Consider the following 16663-nt stretch of genomic DNA (forward strand, 5'->3'; position numbering starts at 1 on the left):
CGTGCGTTCAGAATTGTAGTCACAAAACCACAAAAAAAAAAAAAACACGAATATCAGAATTGTGTGTGGAGCGATAAAGACGGATACTGGTCGTGTGAGACACCAATACAACACTGTAGACAGTGGCGGCGTGACCCCACCATGTGGTGTTGACGTTACACAAACGAGCGTTCGTCATATGGGACGATTTCTCGCCGATCGGGCCAGTCGTTACCCAAAATATTCGCCTTGTGGGGCGATCGTTATGCAAGGTACCACTGTATATATAAAGCTTAGGTTTATGATTAGAAGCATCCTTGGAGTTACCTTACCTTGGAGTATTTCCGGGGCTTAGCGTCCTCGCCGCCCGGTCGTCAACCAGGCCTCCTCGTTGCTGGACTGGTCAACCAGGCTGTTTGACACGGCTGCTCGCAGCCTGACATATGAATCACAGCCTGGTTGATCAGGTATCCTTTGGAGGTGCTTATCCAGTTCTCTCTCTTGAACACTGAGTGGTCGGCCAGTTATGCCCCCTTATGTGTAGTGGAAGTGTGTTGAACAGTCTCGGGCCTCTGATGTGGATAGAGTTCTCTCTCAGAGTACCTGTTGCACCTCTGCTTTCCAACAGGGGTATTCTGCATATCCTGCCATGCCTCCTAGTCTCATGTGGTGTTATTTCTGTCTGCAGGTTTGGGACCAGCCCCTCTAATATTTTCCACGTATAAATTATTATGTATCTCTCCCGCCTGCACTCAAGAGAATACAGATTTAGGCTCTATAGTCGGTCCCAGTAGTTTAGATGTTTTACCGAGTGGATTCTAGCAGTAAAGGATCTCTGCACGCTCTCCAGGTCAGCAATTTCTCCAACTTTGAAAGGGGCTCTCATTGTGCAGCAGTACTCTATTCTAGAGAGCACTAGCATCTTGCAAAGTATCATCGGTATAGGATCTCTAGTGTGAAAGGTTCTTGTTATCCAACCTGTCATTTTTCTTGCAGTTGTGATGGCTACTTTACTGTGTTCCTTGAAGGTAAGGTCTTCCGACATGATTACACTCAAATCCTTTACATTGCCTTTTTGTTCTATTTTATGATTTGACCGCGTTTTGTACGTGGTTTCTGTTTTAATATTTTCATTTTTTCCGTAGCGCATGAGCTGGAACTTATCTTTGTTAAACACGAAGCTATAAATGAACAATGTTCTACAACTGTATGCTATGCCATCCAATTCATGTCACCATATTACAGCAGACACAAATTCTCCCAAGAAAATTCAATGTATCAGAACCAGACGGATTACTAGTATTCAGGCAGCCTCATCCTCTCGATTTGTCACATCACAAAAATGATTGACTAAATTGCCCGAACCTTACCTAACTACGGACCCATGAATAAAACACAGGACAGCCCATCAATTTTGCAAGCCACTATGATTTATTTATAAATCCCCAATGTCATATATTGACATTGGGGATCTATATATCAAAATGTGATGTACTATTTCAAGAGGATTATTTGATTCAGGACCTCCCAAATGAGGGGAGGTTAAGGGTATTATTATTATATTGTAACACAGTATTGCCTTGTGTTCCCTTGAGAGGAGCAGGATGAGGGAAGCCATACTCTAAGTCTTGAAGTGGGCGAGAGGTATCAACAGGGTAGATATGAGAAACGTTTTGAAACTATCAGATCAGATTAAAACCCACAACAGTGACTATAACCTGAAAAAGTTCAGATTCAGGTAGAATATGGGAAAGTACTGGTTTCGCAGCAGTGGTAGACAAGTGGAATAGGATGCTGGCCAAAATTATTGAGGAAAATTATATAGATAACTGTAAAAATAGATTATACAGATACATGGGGAAGAAGGATTGGATCTAAATAAGGATCCCAGAAAGAGCCAACAGGCTTCTTGTTGTGACTCCTTATACTGTATTCTTATACATGTTTAAGAGTGTGATTTTAATACAAAATACTGGGTATCTTTAAAGAATAAAACAGTAGTAAATTTTTATGATTCTTCTGACACTTACAGAGAGAAAGGAAGGAAGGAAGGAAGGAAGAGCGAATTTATGTTATTGGTGTTAAGGATATCTAATATGCTTTGCAGTGGGTCCTCCTTCATACACAACAAATGACAATATATTAATGCCTCAACTTATTGCCTGCACTGCTCCATATTATTCAAATGTGTTCTCTGATCACAGGAAAACAAAAAAATTGTGACTTTCTTTGGCTGTGGTAACATCCGGAAGTCTCGCAATTCATGAGCGTTAATGCAGCATTCACCCTGTGGCAGTATCTGCGGCTGTGCCGTGGGGCAGTTGCTGCTGCAAAGATATTTTTAGATATTTATTTCAATGTTTCTGATTTGTTTTTCTCTCTGAGTTTTTTCCATTAATAATTAATAATTCAATAGTTTACCATTTGAGAAATTTATATAATAAAATGTATGGAACATTGGAATGCTCAAATATACTTGTCGCTAAATGCACACAATATTATATTCTTTGAACAATAAATCATACAATTTTGCTGTTAGAACACTATACAGTGGAACCTTTGTCTATGAATGCCACAGAGTATGAATTTTTTGGTGGACAACGTCATTTTAGTCAAAATATTTGACCTGGAGTACGATTTGTTTCTTGATACTTGTATGGGTCAGGCACGAGGCTTCTCCTGGTGAGGTACGCTCAGTTTACCAGTGCATCCCACCTAGTGACGACCGTTCTTAAATTCTTTGTGAAGAATTTTATTACAGTATTTTTCTGTTTTTTTTTTATTTCTTAATAGAAATGTTCTTATTATATATCACATCAAGGGTCCTCATGGCATGATATGTACTGTGAAGAACAGCATCGTTTTGCTGAAAAGATTCGCCCAGATAAAGCTGTAGCAGGCCGTTGCAATAACCTTTTTAATGACAATGTGATGTCTCACTACAGACAAGTTTAAAACATAGCGAAAAACAAGTCTATAGACAGATTCTTAGTGAGAAGTAAGTAATTATCAAAAGAAGGCACCAAACCGGGAAGGCTATGTAGCACCATCAAATGCGCAGAATAATCAGAGGGTGCTAAATATCACCAAGGATGCCAATACGAGAACAAAAACGCATAAGGCGAACGATATCAAAAGTATCCGAGTCACCAAGAATTCTATTGAGGGACAAGTGACCGCGAGGGGCGGTCGGTTCTTAGTAAGAAACAACCTAGTGGTATGCCTACAGAAATGTAGGAGAAAGAGTGTACCCCCAGAAATGTTATCACTGCCTGATGTTATAATGGTAGGGGACTTGCCTTCCAAACACTTACACCTACCCCCCCTCCTCACTGTCTTCCATATGCCAACAAGAGTCCTCAGTAAAGGTAAGGTACTGTATAGTAAAAAAATATGAGTAGTATTCTGTATAAAATGTATTTTTAAGTTAAAATTTTTGGGTATGTTGAACAGATTAATTCAATTTACATTATTTCTTATGGTTAAATTTTATTTGGGGTACGAATATACGGTTTACGATCAGTCTCTTGGAATGGATTAAATTTCTTACCGAGGTTCCACTGTATACATACATCATGTAACTATCTACATTTGATGCACCATTTCAAAACCAAGTAGATCTGGTGGGTGTAATAACCTTGTAACTAGTTATCAGAGTTCAGCCTAGCTCCGCAATTTTTTTGCGTTAAATTGTAACTGTACGCACTGAATTCTATATTTTATATTTTCTTTGTATTTTTAATGCTTTACAATGATTTTTCTGAAGTGCAATGATGCATTAAGCTGTCAATAATGTTATTTGTATCACACATGTAGAACGTTGGTATGCATATATATATTTATGCCACTAATATGCGCACAATATTATATTCTTTGAACAATGAAAGTTTTTTATTTTATTACACTATATGCACACATGATATATGTATCTACATATTTATGCACCATAATGAATCACTAAGCAATTCTGGTGGGTGTGATAATGAAATCCAAGCACAGTATAGCACCACACACTACCACCAGATATCATCAGCAGATGAAACCAGCTGATGCAGCAAAATGCCTACAGTATACTGTACTATGCACATCACTAGCTTTAGCCATAACACTGCTATTATCATCAGATTCCTGTCACTAAATCATGAATATGAATCATTTTCCACGTTTATTATCTAAACCGAACATGAGGTCCCATTTCATGATGGAATGATATATGAAACTGCAACTGTGGTGTGAACATTGTAACCATCATTGTGTTCACCGATATCTGAATCACTAAATGTGCAACCACTTGGACTGGATGGTAGAGCGATGGTCTCGCTTCATGCAGGTCGGCGTTCAATCCCGACCATCCAAGTGGTTGGGCACCATTCCTTTTCCCCATCCCATCCCAAATTCTTATCCTGACCCTTTCCAAGGAGTCCGTAGAATTACCCAAATCCTGCTAGTTTTACATAAGTAATGAAGAAATATGGTATATTTACTCACTATAATGTTGGTGCTGAATGCAGAACATGATCAAACCTATTTTTACTCTGAAATAATCTAATTTCATAACTAAATTAGAAGTAAATATGTAACAGGTAATGCGATAAGAAGTTGACGGTCCAAGTGATAATGTTGTGGAGCAATATCCAAGATAAGTATCTTAGATAAGTATCTTATCCAACGCCAATGGGTATGAAAAGTTCGTCTAACATTACCTAGCCCAAACTAACCTAACCTAACCCAGAGTAACCTTACCTAAATTTGCGACAATTTGAGCAAAGAAGTGCGACGACTGGATCACTGTGTACAGGAGGCTGATATGCCAGCAAACATTCCAGGCGACCATATATCTTGGATAAGTCGCTCCACAACATTGTCCCTTGGACCGTCGACTTCTTATGGCATCACCTGCTACCTATTTACTTCTAATTTAGTTATGAAATTAGATTATTTCAGAGTAAAAATAGGTTTGATCATGTTTTGCATTCAGCACCAACATTATAGTGAGTAAATATACCATATTTCATCATTACTTATGTAATGCTAGCAGGATTTGGGTAAATTTGGGTAATTTTATGGACCGTTTCCAAGTGCTAAATACTGTATATGTACAGTGGAACCTCGAGTGACGAGCGGCTCCAGTTGCAAGCAAGCCACTTGCAGAAAATATGTCTCGACTGACGAGTTTTCGCTCAATTAACGAGCGTGACCGTTGGTTCTCTGACACCTCCGACGACAGTTTTCTTGTTGTTTCGCAAGACAAGTTTTCCACATGACAAGCTCGGTGCTGGAACAGATTAAACTTGTTAATCGAGGCGCCACTGTAGTTGTAAATGGCTTGGTGCTCTTCCCCCTGATAATTCACTCCCTCACTGATATCTGAACCTTGTACATAGTCTATCACAGTCAAGGTCTTTTATAATCACAAGGTCTTTCTTTCGTCACAAAATAATTGCAGTTATTTTTCATCTTTTTTAAAGTGATGCTGTGAGCACAATTTGCACGGTGGTGTTGTGAGCTCCTGCAGTAGCTGTGAGGTAGTACATACTGCAGCAATTATAATGAGGTCGTCACACCCAGGAAGGGTGCCCAAGATTTCTATCCCAGATGGTGTCTGCTTTCTGGAGGCCTTGGGAAGCAAATGTGAGCCTCGTGTAGACACGTGACTTTTAAATCATACGTGGTACTTTAAATCATTCCTTATTGACTTACGCAGTATAGCACATCATCCCTGTTTGACACGTGCAATTGAAGGGTTGATAATTTTAGAAAAGATGATTCTGAAATCTGTTTCACCAATTTCTAAATACTTACCACCAAATAATTTCTTAATAAATTAAGAATGATAAAATACATACATCATGATGTCCAACAGTTAGAATATGACATTCATTTGTGATAAATTCCAATTACTTTGATACAGAAAACTAAAACCTTTAAAAAGTATACAAGTTTCAGATATTATCATATAAAGGAGTAACCAAATCAAAGATCTTTTAATTATAATGTCCGAACACGTAAAACTTAGAGAACACAACAAGGCAAATGTACCAACAACCAGAAAATGAGGGTGGATAATGAGAACATTAAGAACAACAAGGGATAAATTGTTGTAGGTTGCCTTCTTGCTTGATACTGTAGATCCTGCAATGTGTAGTTCTTGAAAATTTACATAATCTAATCTCTGGTGATCTGGATTTCTGTCCGGATATGGCAGAGTTTTGCCCGAAAATTATCCAGACTCAACTTAAACTCTCTGCCAGTCTGCATTATCCAGCCAAAACTCCTGTCATCTAGATTTTTGTACGGATATGGCAAAGTTTTGCCAGAAAACTATCCGCATGCAATTTTGGCAGGATAAGCCGAATACTGAGTTCTGCGGGCTTTGGATAACTGAGCTCATACAGTATTGTTATATCCTCACATTCAGAGGTTCTTAACTATCCACATAGAATCAGAGAAACACTTATACAGTGACACCTCAACTTACGAATGCCCCTTTTTACAAACTTTTCGGGTTACGAGCCCAATTTCTTCGTAAAATTCGAATCAGGTTACAAACTTTACCTCGGGTAACGTAGTTTGTTGATACGCATATGGCCGACATAGCGTGTGGTGGCACGGAGACAGCATCTCAGTTTACCAGTGCCTCTCGCCTAGTGACAATCACGCTTAAATTCTTTGTAAAGAACTTCAGTGTTTTTTGGATTTTTGGGTATTTGAACATAAAAGTTATTATTATATATATCTCGCCATGGGTCCCAAGAAAGGCAGTGGTAAGGTTCAATCCAAGAAAACACATGTGAGGATGACTATAGAGGAAAAACAAGAGATCATTCATAAACATGAAAATGGTACATGGGTTATTGAACTAGCTAGGCAGTACAACAAATCTCTGTCAACGATATGTACTGTAATTGCTAAGAAAAAGGACATTATGAGTGCTAAAGTGGCAAAAGGCGTATCAACAATCACAAAACAAAGAAGACAAACACTTGATGTTGAAAAGTTGTTATTAATTTGGATACACGCCAAGGAGTTAGGAAGTGACAGTGTTTCAGAGGCCATCATTTGTGAAAAAGCAAGGCCTGCATGAAGACTTTTTAAAGAAACCCCCTGGAACAAGTGATGCAGATACGAAAAAGTTTAAGGTGAGCAGGGGGTGGTTTGAGAAATTTAGAAAAAGAAGTGGCAATAACAGTGTTGTGAGAGTTATGAGTGTTGTGTGTTGTGAGTTGGAGGAACACAGTGAAGAACTGACCACCGAAGAACTCCTAGCCCTTCACAAGGAGCAGCAACAAGAGGCAGCCAAGGAAATTTCTTCAGGGGAGGAGGAGGCAGTACAGACTGTCCCTTCCTCAACAATTAAGAAGTGGTGTAGACTATGGGAAGAAATGTAAACTTTTGTTGAAACGACTCATCCAGGCAAGTTGTGGTGGGCCGTTGCCTTAACATTTTTAATGACACTGTAATGCCTCACTACAGACAAGTGTTAAAACCAAGGGAAAAACAAGCCTCTGTGGATAGATTTTTAGTGAGAAAAACAAGCAGTAAGCCACAAGCAGGTCCTAGTGGTATGCAGGTAAAACGTACCAGAGAGAGGACCCCAGAGAAGTCATTGCTGCCTGATGTTATAATGGAAGGGAACTCCCCCTTCCAAATACTAACATCTCTCCTTCTCCTCCCACCCTCCTCACTGTCTTCCATACGCCAACAATAAAGGTAAGCAATAACTTGTACATACTTTTGTACTAAAGATTTGGGTGAATTAGGTGTCAAATTTACTTTGAAGTTAATATTTTTTGGGCGTGTGGAACAGATTAATTAAATTTACATTATTTCTTATAGGAAAATTCGCTTTGGTTTACGAATTTTCGGGTTACGAACCATTTCTGGGAACAGATTAAATTTGTAAGCTGAGGTACCACTCTACTGGGACTGCCTGAAAACAACAAAATTGTCTGCTTGAAACAGACAAAAACAAATTCTCATATATGCATGGAAAATACTGAATGGTCAGATCTCAAAACAGCACAATGAAATTACAACATACTGAAGTGAGAGATAAGGTAGAAAGTGTAAAATCTAATGAAACATCAGGAATCATAGACATGATTAGAGAACACATTGTAAACATCAAAGGTCCACGATGCTTCAAACCTCCTTCAAAAATATATAAGATATCTCGGTAATACAAAAAGTTTCACAAGAGACCTTGACAAGTTTCCACTGGATCAACCTGGATGCGATGACTATGTGCGCCTGCAGACAATGAAGACAAACAGCCTCGTAGACCAGGAAAGACTGGCCCCAAACAAGACTGGGATAAGAAAAGATCTATCAGAATCATCAACAGGTAATCAACTAAAACATCGCCAACATGTAATCAACTAAGACAATTTATTTTGTCCAAATCTGTCAACAGACAACCTCAAAATATTTTGTATATACTAATAAGTTATTGCTGTACATTAAGTAAAAAATATATTATAATTATGATAAATTTAAAGAGCACCATGACTATCATTGATGAGTAATTTAAATAGCTATTTTAGCCCATGTCATCAATGATGAGTCTAAACTGCTGCTATACTTCATATTTACTCTTTACAAAGGACATTATGTAAATCTAAATACAGAGCCACCTCTTTTATGGAATTTCACATTCATTAAGTACAAATCCAGAACAAGTCAACTGGACAATTTGCCAAACACTGACAGAAGAAATATGGGGGAATGCTAAAGATGCCAAAAATTCCAATTCTAAATGCATCAAGTCAGGTACAACACTAACTTATATAAATGTCGTATATAGATTCAGATCAATCAATACATCTCATATTTATATTTAATTACAACATTAATATTATTATTATTATAATTATCATCAGTATTACTTTTACTGAGCTGAGCTTAGCAGTTAAAACGTTATGTTCACCAAGTAACATTCCAGAGAGTTTGAGCTGTCTTGAGCCAAGAGTCAAGATTGAAAGAGCATTGGCTACTTACTGAAGACTATAATGAACAAAAAAATTTGCCAATTCAATTTAGTTGGTGAGCAATGATTGAATGCAATCTTGTCTGTAACCCAGTCCTCAAAACATGTACCCAGTCCTCAAAACATGTACCCAGTCCTCAAAGCATGTACCCAGTCCTCAAAGCATGTACCCAGTCCTCAAAACATATATCCAGTGCTCAAAACATGTGCCCAGTTCTCAAAACATGTACCCAGTCCTCAAAGCATGTACCCAGTCATCAAAACATGTACCCAGTCCTCAAAACATGTACCCAGTCCTCAAAGCATGTACCCAGTCATCAAAACATGTATCCAGTCCTCAAAGCATGTACCCAGTCCTCAAAACATGTACCCAGTCATCAAAATATGTACCCAGTCCTCAAAGCATGTACCCAGTCCTCAAAATATGTACCCAGTCATCAAAGCATGTACCCAGTCATCAAAGCATGTACCCAGTCATCAAAGCATATACCCAGTTATCAAAGCATATACCCAGTTATCAAAGCATATACCCAGTCATCAAAGCATATACCCAGTTATCAAAGCATATACCCAGTTATCAAAGCATATACCCAGTCATCAAAGCATATACCCAGTTATCAAAGCATATACCCAGTTATCAAAGCATATACCCAGTCATCAAAGCATATACCCAGTTATCAAAGCATATACCCAGTTATCAAAGCATATACCCAGTTATCAAAGCATGTACCCAGTCATCAAAGCATGTACCCAGTTATCAAAGCATGTACCCAGTCATCAAAGCATGTACCCAGTCATCAAAGCATGTACCCAGTCATCAAAGCATATACCCAGTTATCAAAGCATATACCCAGTTATCAAAGCATATACCCAGTCATCAAAGCATATACCCAGTCATCAAAGCATATACCCAGTTATCAAAGCATATACCCAGTTATCAAAGCATATACCCAGTCATCAAAGCATATACCCAGTCATCAAAGCATATACCCAGTTATCAAAGCATATACCCAGTCATCAAAGCATATACCCAGTCATCAAAGCATATACCCAGTTATCAAAGCATATACCCAGTTATCAAAGCATATACCCAGTCATCAAAGCATATACCCAGTCATCAAAGCATATACCCAGTCATCAAAGCATATACCCAGTCATCAAAGCATATACCCAGTTATCAAAGCATGTACTCAAACCTCACGAGAAAGAATATTAATAAATTCCACAGAGTACCCATTCCCCATTTTTTTTATTATACATATACTTTACACTCAACTCATTCCATTTAAACTTTCTTATAAAAAAAAATCCTAAATATTAGCACTTAAAACATACTTCTCAAAATTCTTCAACTCACTGAAATCTAATTAACAAATTAAGCAGCAATACAGGTAATATAAATTCAAACTGTCAATAATCAACACTAAAATGTTATAATTGTTTTCAAAGTAAAAATCAGAAGATCGCAAGTTAACATGAGCCTAACATGTTAACATTTTATTCATTGGGCCTAAAATTATGAATTGCATTTACAAATTAATTTTGGAGGAATGATTCAAAGCATATACAGCATTTTAATACTGTAATACAGAATATATATTTTGTTCAAAATTGAACTGAAAGTAGCTGCAAAAAAAATTATCTAAATATTACTAATTAAATGGCAAACTTATTGAAAAAATAAAGTAAGTAATGTAGGGTCTTTGATATCATTAACAAGATTTAAAATGCTCTCCTCACACTGAAACATCATTTACTTAGTGATGACCAAACCTCAACTCAGAACATGGAGAAGTGACAACGTTTATGTCCATCCTGGACCATTATCAAGTCATGTGACTTGATAATAGTCCAGGACGGACCAAAATGTTATCACTTCTCCGTTTTCCGAGTTGTGGTTTGGCCATCATTTCTTCAGCCATGTGACTCATCGTCTGCATTATTTACTTAGCCATGCCATGTGTTCTTATTCAGCTTTATAATGTATATAAAAACATATTCTAAATATGAAAATGTGCAAAAGTAGGAAGAAGTTTGATATATACACAGCAAATAAGCCCTGTAGCAGTATATTTACACAAGTGAAGCATACAGTCTCCATATATAAATGAATAATTTTGCTTAGAAAATGCATCATAAGACAAACTTTCATCACTTAATGTAAAAACCATTATAAAATAGTGGAGTGGAGAATTTTTACTTAACTTTGCCAATTGCAACAAAAGGCAAAACACAAAACAAACTAAAGCTAGAGTTTTGCATGATGGGGCCGACACCAAGATGCACGTCTAAAATCTAGTAATTAATAAGAGGATTTTGCAAATCCACTTTAATTTCTTTCCAAATAATAATTTTTTTCTTGAGATAATAGAAGCTCAACTGTCACTACCTTACATAATGAAAATTTTCTTTTCTTTGAGCATAAACTATGTCCCACAATCATAGCAAATATATGGAACATTATATTCAGAAACCTTAGTATTTATACATGTTCTTTTAAATCATTCACTCAAAGAACAGAAGGGCTTCGTAACTTTGAAGGACCCTGAAACTGGTTGTGGAACACTTTGACTCTGCAAAACTATAAGCAGATTTTATTTCTGAATATCTTAAATTGTTATTGCTAAACTTCAGCCTAGCATAATATTTACAAAAATAATTAAAAGATTTGTCCATTTACATTAATAATATGCAATATCCCTCATCCAAGTTTTACTTCAACAAAGATATAGGTTGATACACTACCAGGTATAGATGAACGGCCTCATTATGGCCTTGTGCATCTCTTGTCTCACCTGGTATAGTACACACGATAATACAGTGTCTTGCTTCGCCAGAGAGAATATGAATTATCAAATTTGAGAAGGTAAACACCTGTACCAGGATAAGTGTGAGAGCCAGCATACACTTCTTCATAGCAATCGCGACGGTATACTGGAATAATCACCGACTGTGCTGGTCTACCATTTTCATGCTTCCTTCCCGCCAGCCGCTCAACATCATCGCCTTCACCTACAACAGGTCAAATTAGTTAAAAAATTAACTGATGACATGAAAACAGAAATAAAGAATAGATGATCCTTTTCATCACTCTGCATATAGTGAACAGACATAAAAGTACCGAGAGAAATGTCCAGCATAAATTAACTAGAACTGTACACAGACCTTTAATTGAGGTTATTTTGACCCTTCATTTTCCCTTAAGTTAATTTGTAATGAAATTTATTCAGTCTTCCAAACTACAGGCTTGTTCAGCATTGTTCCCTATTGTTCCCTATCAATAAAAAACAGTGTTCAATATAATAAAACACCTCTTTCTGGTAGGGTCTCAGTGGCTTCCTGAAGCCATCTTACCAAGATGGCTCCCTCCAACTGAGTCACATCAGCCATAGGAGTCCTGTCTTGTATGGCATACCAGGGACCAGAGCAGTGGATTGTTATGATCACCCTCATTGAAAAAAACATTCAGAAAACAAGTGGAGCAATAAATACATTGGCATAGTTCTTACAAAACAATTCACTGAAATAAACAAACAACTCTGTAAACGATTTTCTTCAAAATGAGCACGACCCCCCTCTAATTATGACTGGCCACCAACTAGTGTCAGCACCCCAGGAGCTCCCGGGTTTTACGCCATATTGCCTCAGTCAAGAGTTGATTTATCAGTAATCAACTTTCGGTAGGGGGAGGGGATGGAACAAGGGAACCTACCAAGGCTTTATCAGAAAGAGATGTTTCATTATATTCAATGCTGGTTTTTACGAGTCCTCGGTGGCTTCCTGAAGCTAAAACAGAGAAGACAGAAAGCATGGGACTTAGCAGGTAGAAGGAAAGTGGCAACAATGACACTTATGGAGACAAGATATTAGGATATGAAACCCAACCTAGGGCAACACAAAACTGACTAGAACCAGGAACATTGACTAAATAATGACCCCCTGTTACAGTGCCAAAACCCCCAAGCCCAAACAACCAACCCATGATACGTTAAGAGAACACAGCAGTGAAAGCCACAAACTTAAAAAATTCATGGACCTAAGAGAAGACTGCAGGCTGGCAAGACTTAATGATACTGCAGACAACCTAGATAAGCAAACCCAGGAAAAGGGACCCAAGGAAACTGGATAAACAAACATTGCATTCAATGAAGCAGACTTGAACCAGTGCCTTAAGAAAATAAGCACAGTAGCATTAGAAATACTGTATGTACAAGTCACATACACACCACTAAGGAGAAAGAGAAAAAGATGTAAACTGGAAAGAGAATGGCATTCTCTCTTCAGGCAATGAAAACAAATGGCAGAACATCTTAAACACTCAACTCTTTCCCAAGAATTACAAAGAAAGCTATGTAGAGAAATAGAAATGCTTCACCTAAAGTTGCATGAATCGTATAAATTCCAGGAGCTACAGAGAGAGCAAGAGGCTATAAGCAAAACAAAGGAATCCAAAATACTTTTTATCCTAAGCAAAATTTAGAAGCAAAAAACCAGCGTTGAATGTAATGAAACGCCAATTTCTGGGCGAGTCTCGGAGGCTCCCCGGAGCTTACTAGGCTGATATGCTAATGTCAGACTTTGGCATCAGTCATGAGTATGGAGTTCTTATGGGCCTACCGGGGACCACAAACCAGAACCTGGCTCCCTCTAGAGAAGTAAAGGGAGCAATGGCCTATAGAAACCCCAGTGTAATTGGAAGCATTCTATGTCTGTCATCGACCGGGTTAGGCACCCAGAAAGGTAGCCGTCCCAAAACAAACCCCTATTCTGGTGAAAATTGCAACCCAAAGCCGAATGAGTGGATAGAACTCCCCAAACAAAAACGAGCAAACTAATATGATGTCATCCGTCATCGTGCTGCTGTCTGCACAGCCCTTCCCTCCCCAGGAGGGGAAAGACGCAGCCCTAGACCTACCGTGTTGGTGATCCACACCCCAGTTCTGAGGCTGGATGTCAAAACACGCGAAAAAAACGCCAACCGAAGGGAGGGAGGGATGCCGGAGAGCCTCTGGGATTCACCCAGAAAATGGTGTTTCATTACATTCCACGCTGGTTTTCTCGGGGGAGCCCCTACGGCTCCCGGGAGCTAACTACCCACAGAGGAAAAGAATAGGGACTTACCGGGAGGTGGGTGCTGCTCACTCCTCAACCCGAAGTCGAGACTACTGGATGCATCTGCCGACCGACATAAAGCGACACAGGCCCGACCGGGCCCAGGAACGTTTACAAGGCAACGAGCAGCCAGGATCCTGTTCGACCGCCAAAATCACCGTACCCGAATGTCAGTCCAGGACAAATTGCCAAAGACAGCGGCAAGAGCCGCGAACTTGCGGACGTCATGGGCAAGGGGATAAACCGCAGGCTGGCTAGCCTTAACCCTGCGGACTACCAGGGAGACCCGCACCCTCGAACAGGGAAGAAGGGAAACTGGATCAACCCAAAGCGCATCCATGGACACAGAAGCCGTGGCGCGCAAATAACGGAGGAGAGCCGCAACTGGACACAAAACATGATGCACCCCCGGTTGAACCAACCAAGCATCAACAATCTAGGGACCCCTCCGGAATGCAGCATTCTCATTCTTCGCCAGAAAAGAAGGAGGAGCCTGCAGACGAACAAACTGATCACCCCGACCAAAGGAGCAGAAACCTCTGCGCTGGAGGACAGCATGAAGCTCACCCACCCAACCCCCAAAGGCCAACTCCAACAGGAAAAGAGCCTTCAAAAAACAATCTGGAACCGAAGGGGCCACAACAAAACGAGGAGAAGAAAGGAGAGAGAGCACTCTGTCCAATGACCAGGGTGGCTCAGGTGGCGCATGAGCAGGCCGGAGGTGAAACAACGCCCGAGACAACTTGCAAAACGGCACAGACGTGACATCAATACCAAAAGCAAGCTGAAGCGGCTCCGCCAGCGCAGCACGATACGAGGCGACAGTGTTAGGCATAAGATGATGGTCCTGGAACAACCAAGCGAGAAAAGACATCACCACCTTAACAGAAAGGGAAGTACAATGACGAAGACATAAGAAGAACCGGAAGGACCGGAAGGACCGGAAGGACCGCCAGGAAACTTCATACTGCCGCCAAGACGAAGCCAGTAAGTGGGACACTAAAAAGGAAGCCACCTGATCACCATAGAGATGATGATAAACTCGAGTCAAAAATACCATATGCGAAGACTCGAGGAGAAGATTGAACCATCCATGTAACGCACCGGTCCGATCTGCTGAAACAGGCGGAGCTGCGGAAAAACCTCCGGGTTCGGACACCGAGCAAGCAGCGCCTGAAACCACGGCTGGGCTGGCGACCAAGAGGGCCAAGAGGACAACTCTCTCCTGGTAAGTCTCTAAGCGAGTCAGGACCTGGAGCAACAGCTGAACTGGGAAAAAGAGATACAGGAACCCACACCTCGACCAGTCCTGCTGAAAGGCGTCGACCCCGACGGCCTCGCAGTCGGGGAAGGGCACCACATACATGGGAAGGGGTGCCGCGACCACGCCGATGCGAAGAAGTCCACCTCGGGGCGTCCGAACGTCTGGCAAAGCCAACAGCCTCGAGGAGTCGGCGTCGACCATCCATTCCGTGGAGAGGGGCACGAAACGAGACAGGCCGTCGGCCAAGATGTTGGACACTCCCCCCACGTGAACTGCCAGGAGAGCCAAACCCCAAGAACTCAGCAGATGAGTCACCCGAAGCAACCAGCACCAGAGAGCCAAGAACCGCATCGAACCCCCACACCCCCCCGGTTCAGACAATGAACCACCGGGGAGCAGTTTGAATGGAGCCGGATTGTTGACCTGCGGGCGACTCGTATCCTCGAAGAGCAAACCACACCGCCGCGAACTCCCGCACAGTGCTGTGGGCGCAACGGAAGGACTGACCCCACAGACCCTGGCCGGCCTGGTGAGCACTGTTCACAAAGCCCCAGCCAAGAGACGATGTGTCCGTGAACACATCGAGCGAGGGGCTCGGGCAGGCGCCAAGGCACCGAACCCTGAAAAACCCAAAGAGGAAGATGGCGACGCAGCAGCCGACGCCCCTCAGAAATATGCGCAAGCGGTACCACAGCCAAAGGAGAGACTCCGGAGGAAGAGACAAGGAAGCGGTCTGAGAGTCCCACACAAGACCAATCCATGACCAAATCTGAGGGCACCAGATGGGACTTCCTCCAGCTCACCAAGAACCCGAACCTGGCGAGCTGGGAAAGAACAAAATCCCTGGCTAGCAGACAACTGAACCGGCTGGGAGACCAAACCAGCCAGTCGTCGAGGTGGGGCAACACCCGAACACCTAAAAGACGCAGACGGGCCACGAGAACCCGCATAAGGCGTGTGAACACGCGAGGCGCCAGAATCAACCTGAACGGGAGACAACGAAAGCGGTAACCTTCACGCCCCACAACAAAACCGAGCCAGTCCCTGAACCCCAGATGAACCGGCATGTGCCAATAAGTGTCCCGGATGTCCAGGGACACCATCCAAGAACCCGGCTCCAACAGGAGCCGAACCTGAGACAGCATAGTCATCCGAAAGGAGGGGCAATGAACCCAGGGGTTCAGATGAGACAAGTCCAGAATGAACCTCAGGTCTGCACAGTCCCGTTTCGGCACTGGAAACCGACAGGAAACCTATCTGAGGGATGACATTGTTTCGACGACGCCCAAGTGAACCCACTCCAAGACGACTCGACAGAGCGC

At 41.2% G+C, this 16663-nt stretch overlaps 1 protein-coding gene across 1 annotated transcript in view; it reads right to left on the reverse strand.

Moving 5' to 3' along the window:
* Nucleotides 1-8348: 8348 nt before the first annotated feature.
* The window catches only part of LOC123764807 (Golgi resident protein GCP60), a 171223-nt gene continuing 162908 nt past the window's right edge, over nt 8349-16663 (reverse strand). The window contains exon 10 of the mRNA XM_045752979.2: nt 8349-11977. Coding sequence (XP_045608935.1) covers nt 11757-11977 — 221 coding nt within the window. The 3' untranslated portion in view covers nt 8349-11756. The remainder of the gene's footprint in view (nt 11978-16663) is intronic.

This window comes from Procambarus clarkii, chromosome 48 (genome assembly GCF_040958095.1).
Source record: "Procambarus clarkii isolate CNS0578487 chromosome 48, FALCON_Pclarkii_2.0, whole genome shotgun sequence".
Classification (NCBI taxonomy): Eukaryota; Metazoa; Arthropoda; class Malacostraca; order Decapoda; family Cambaridae; genus Procambarus; species Procambarus clarkii.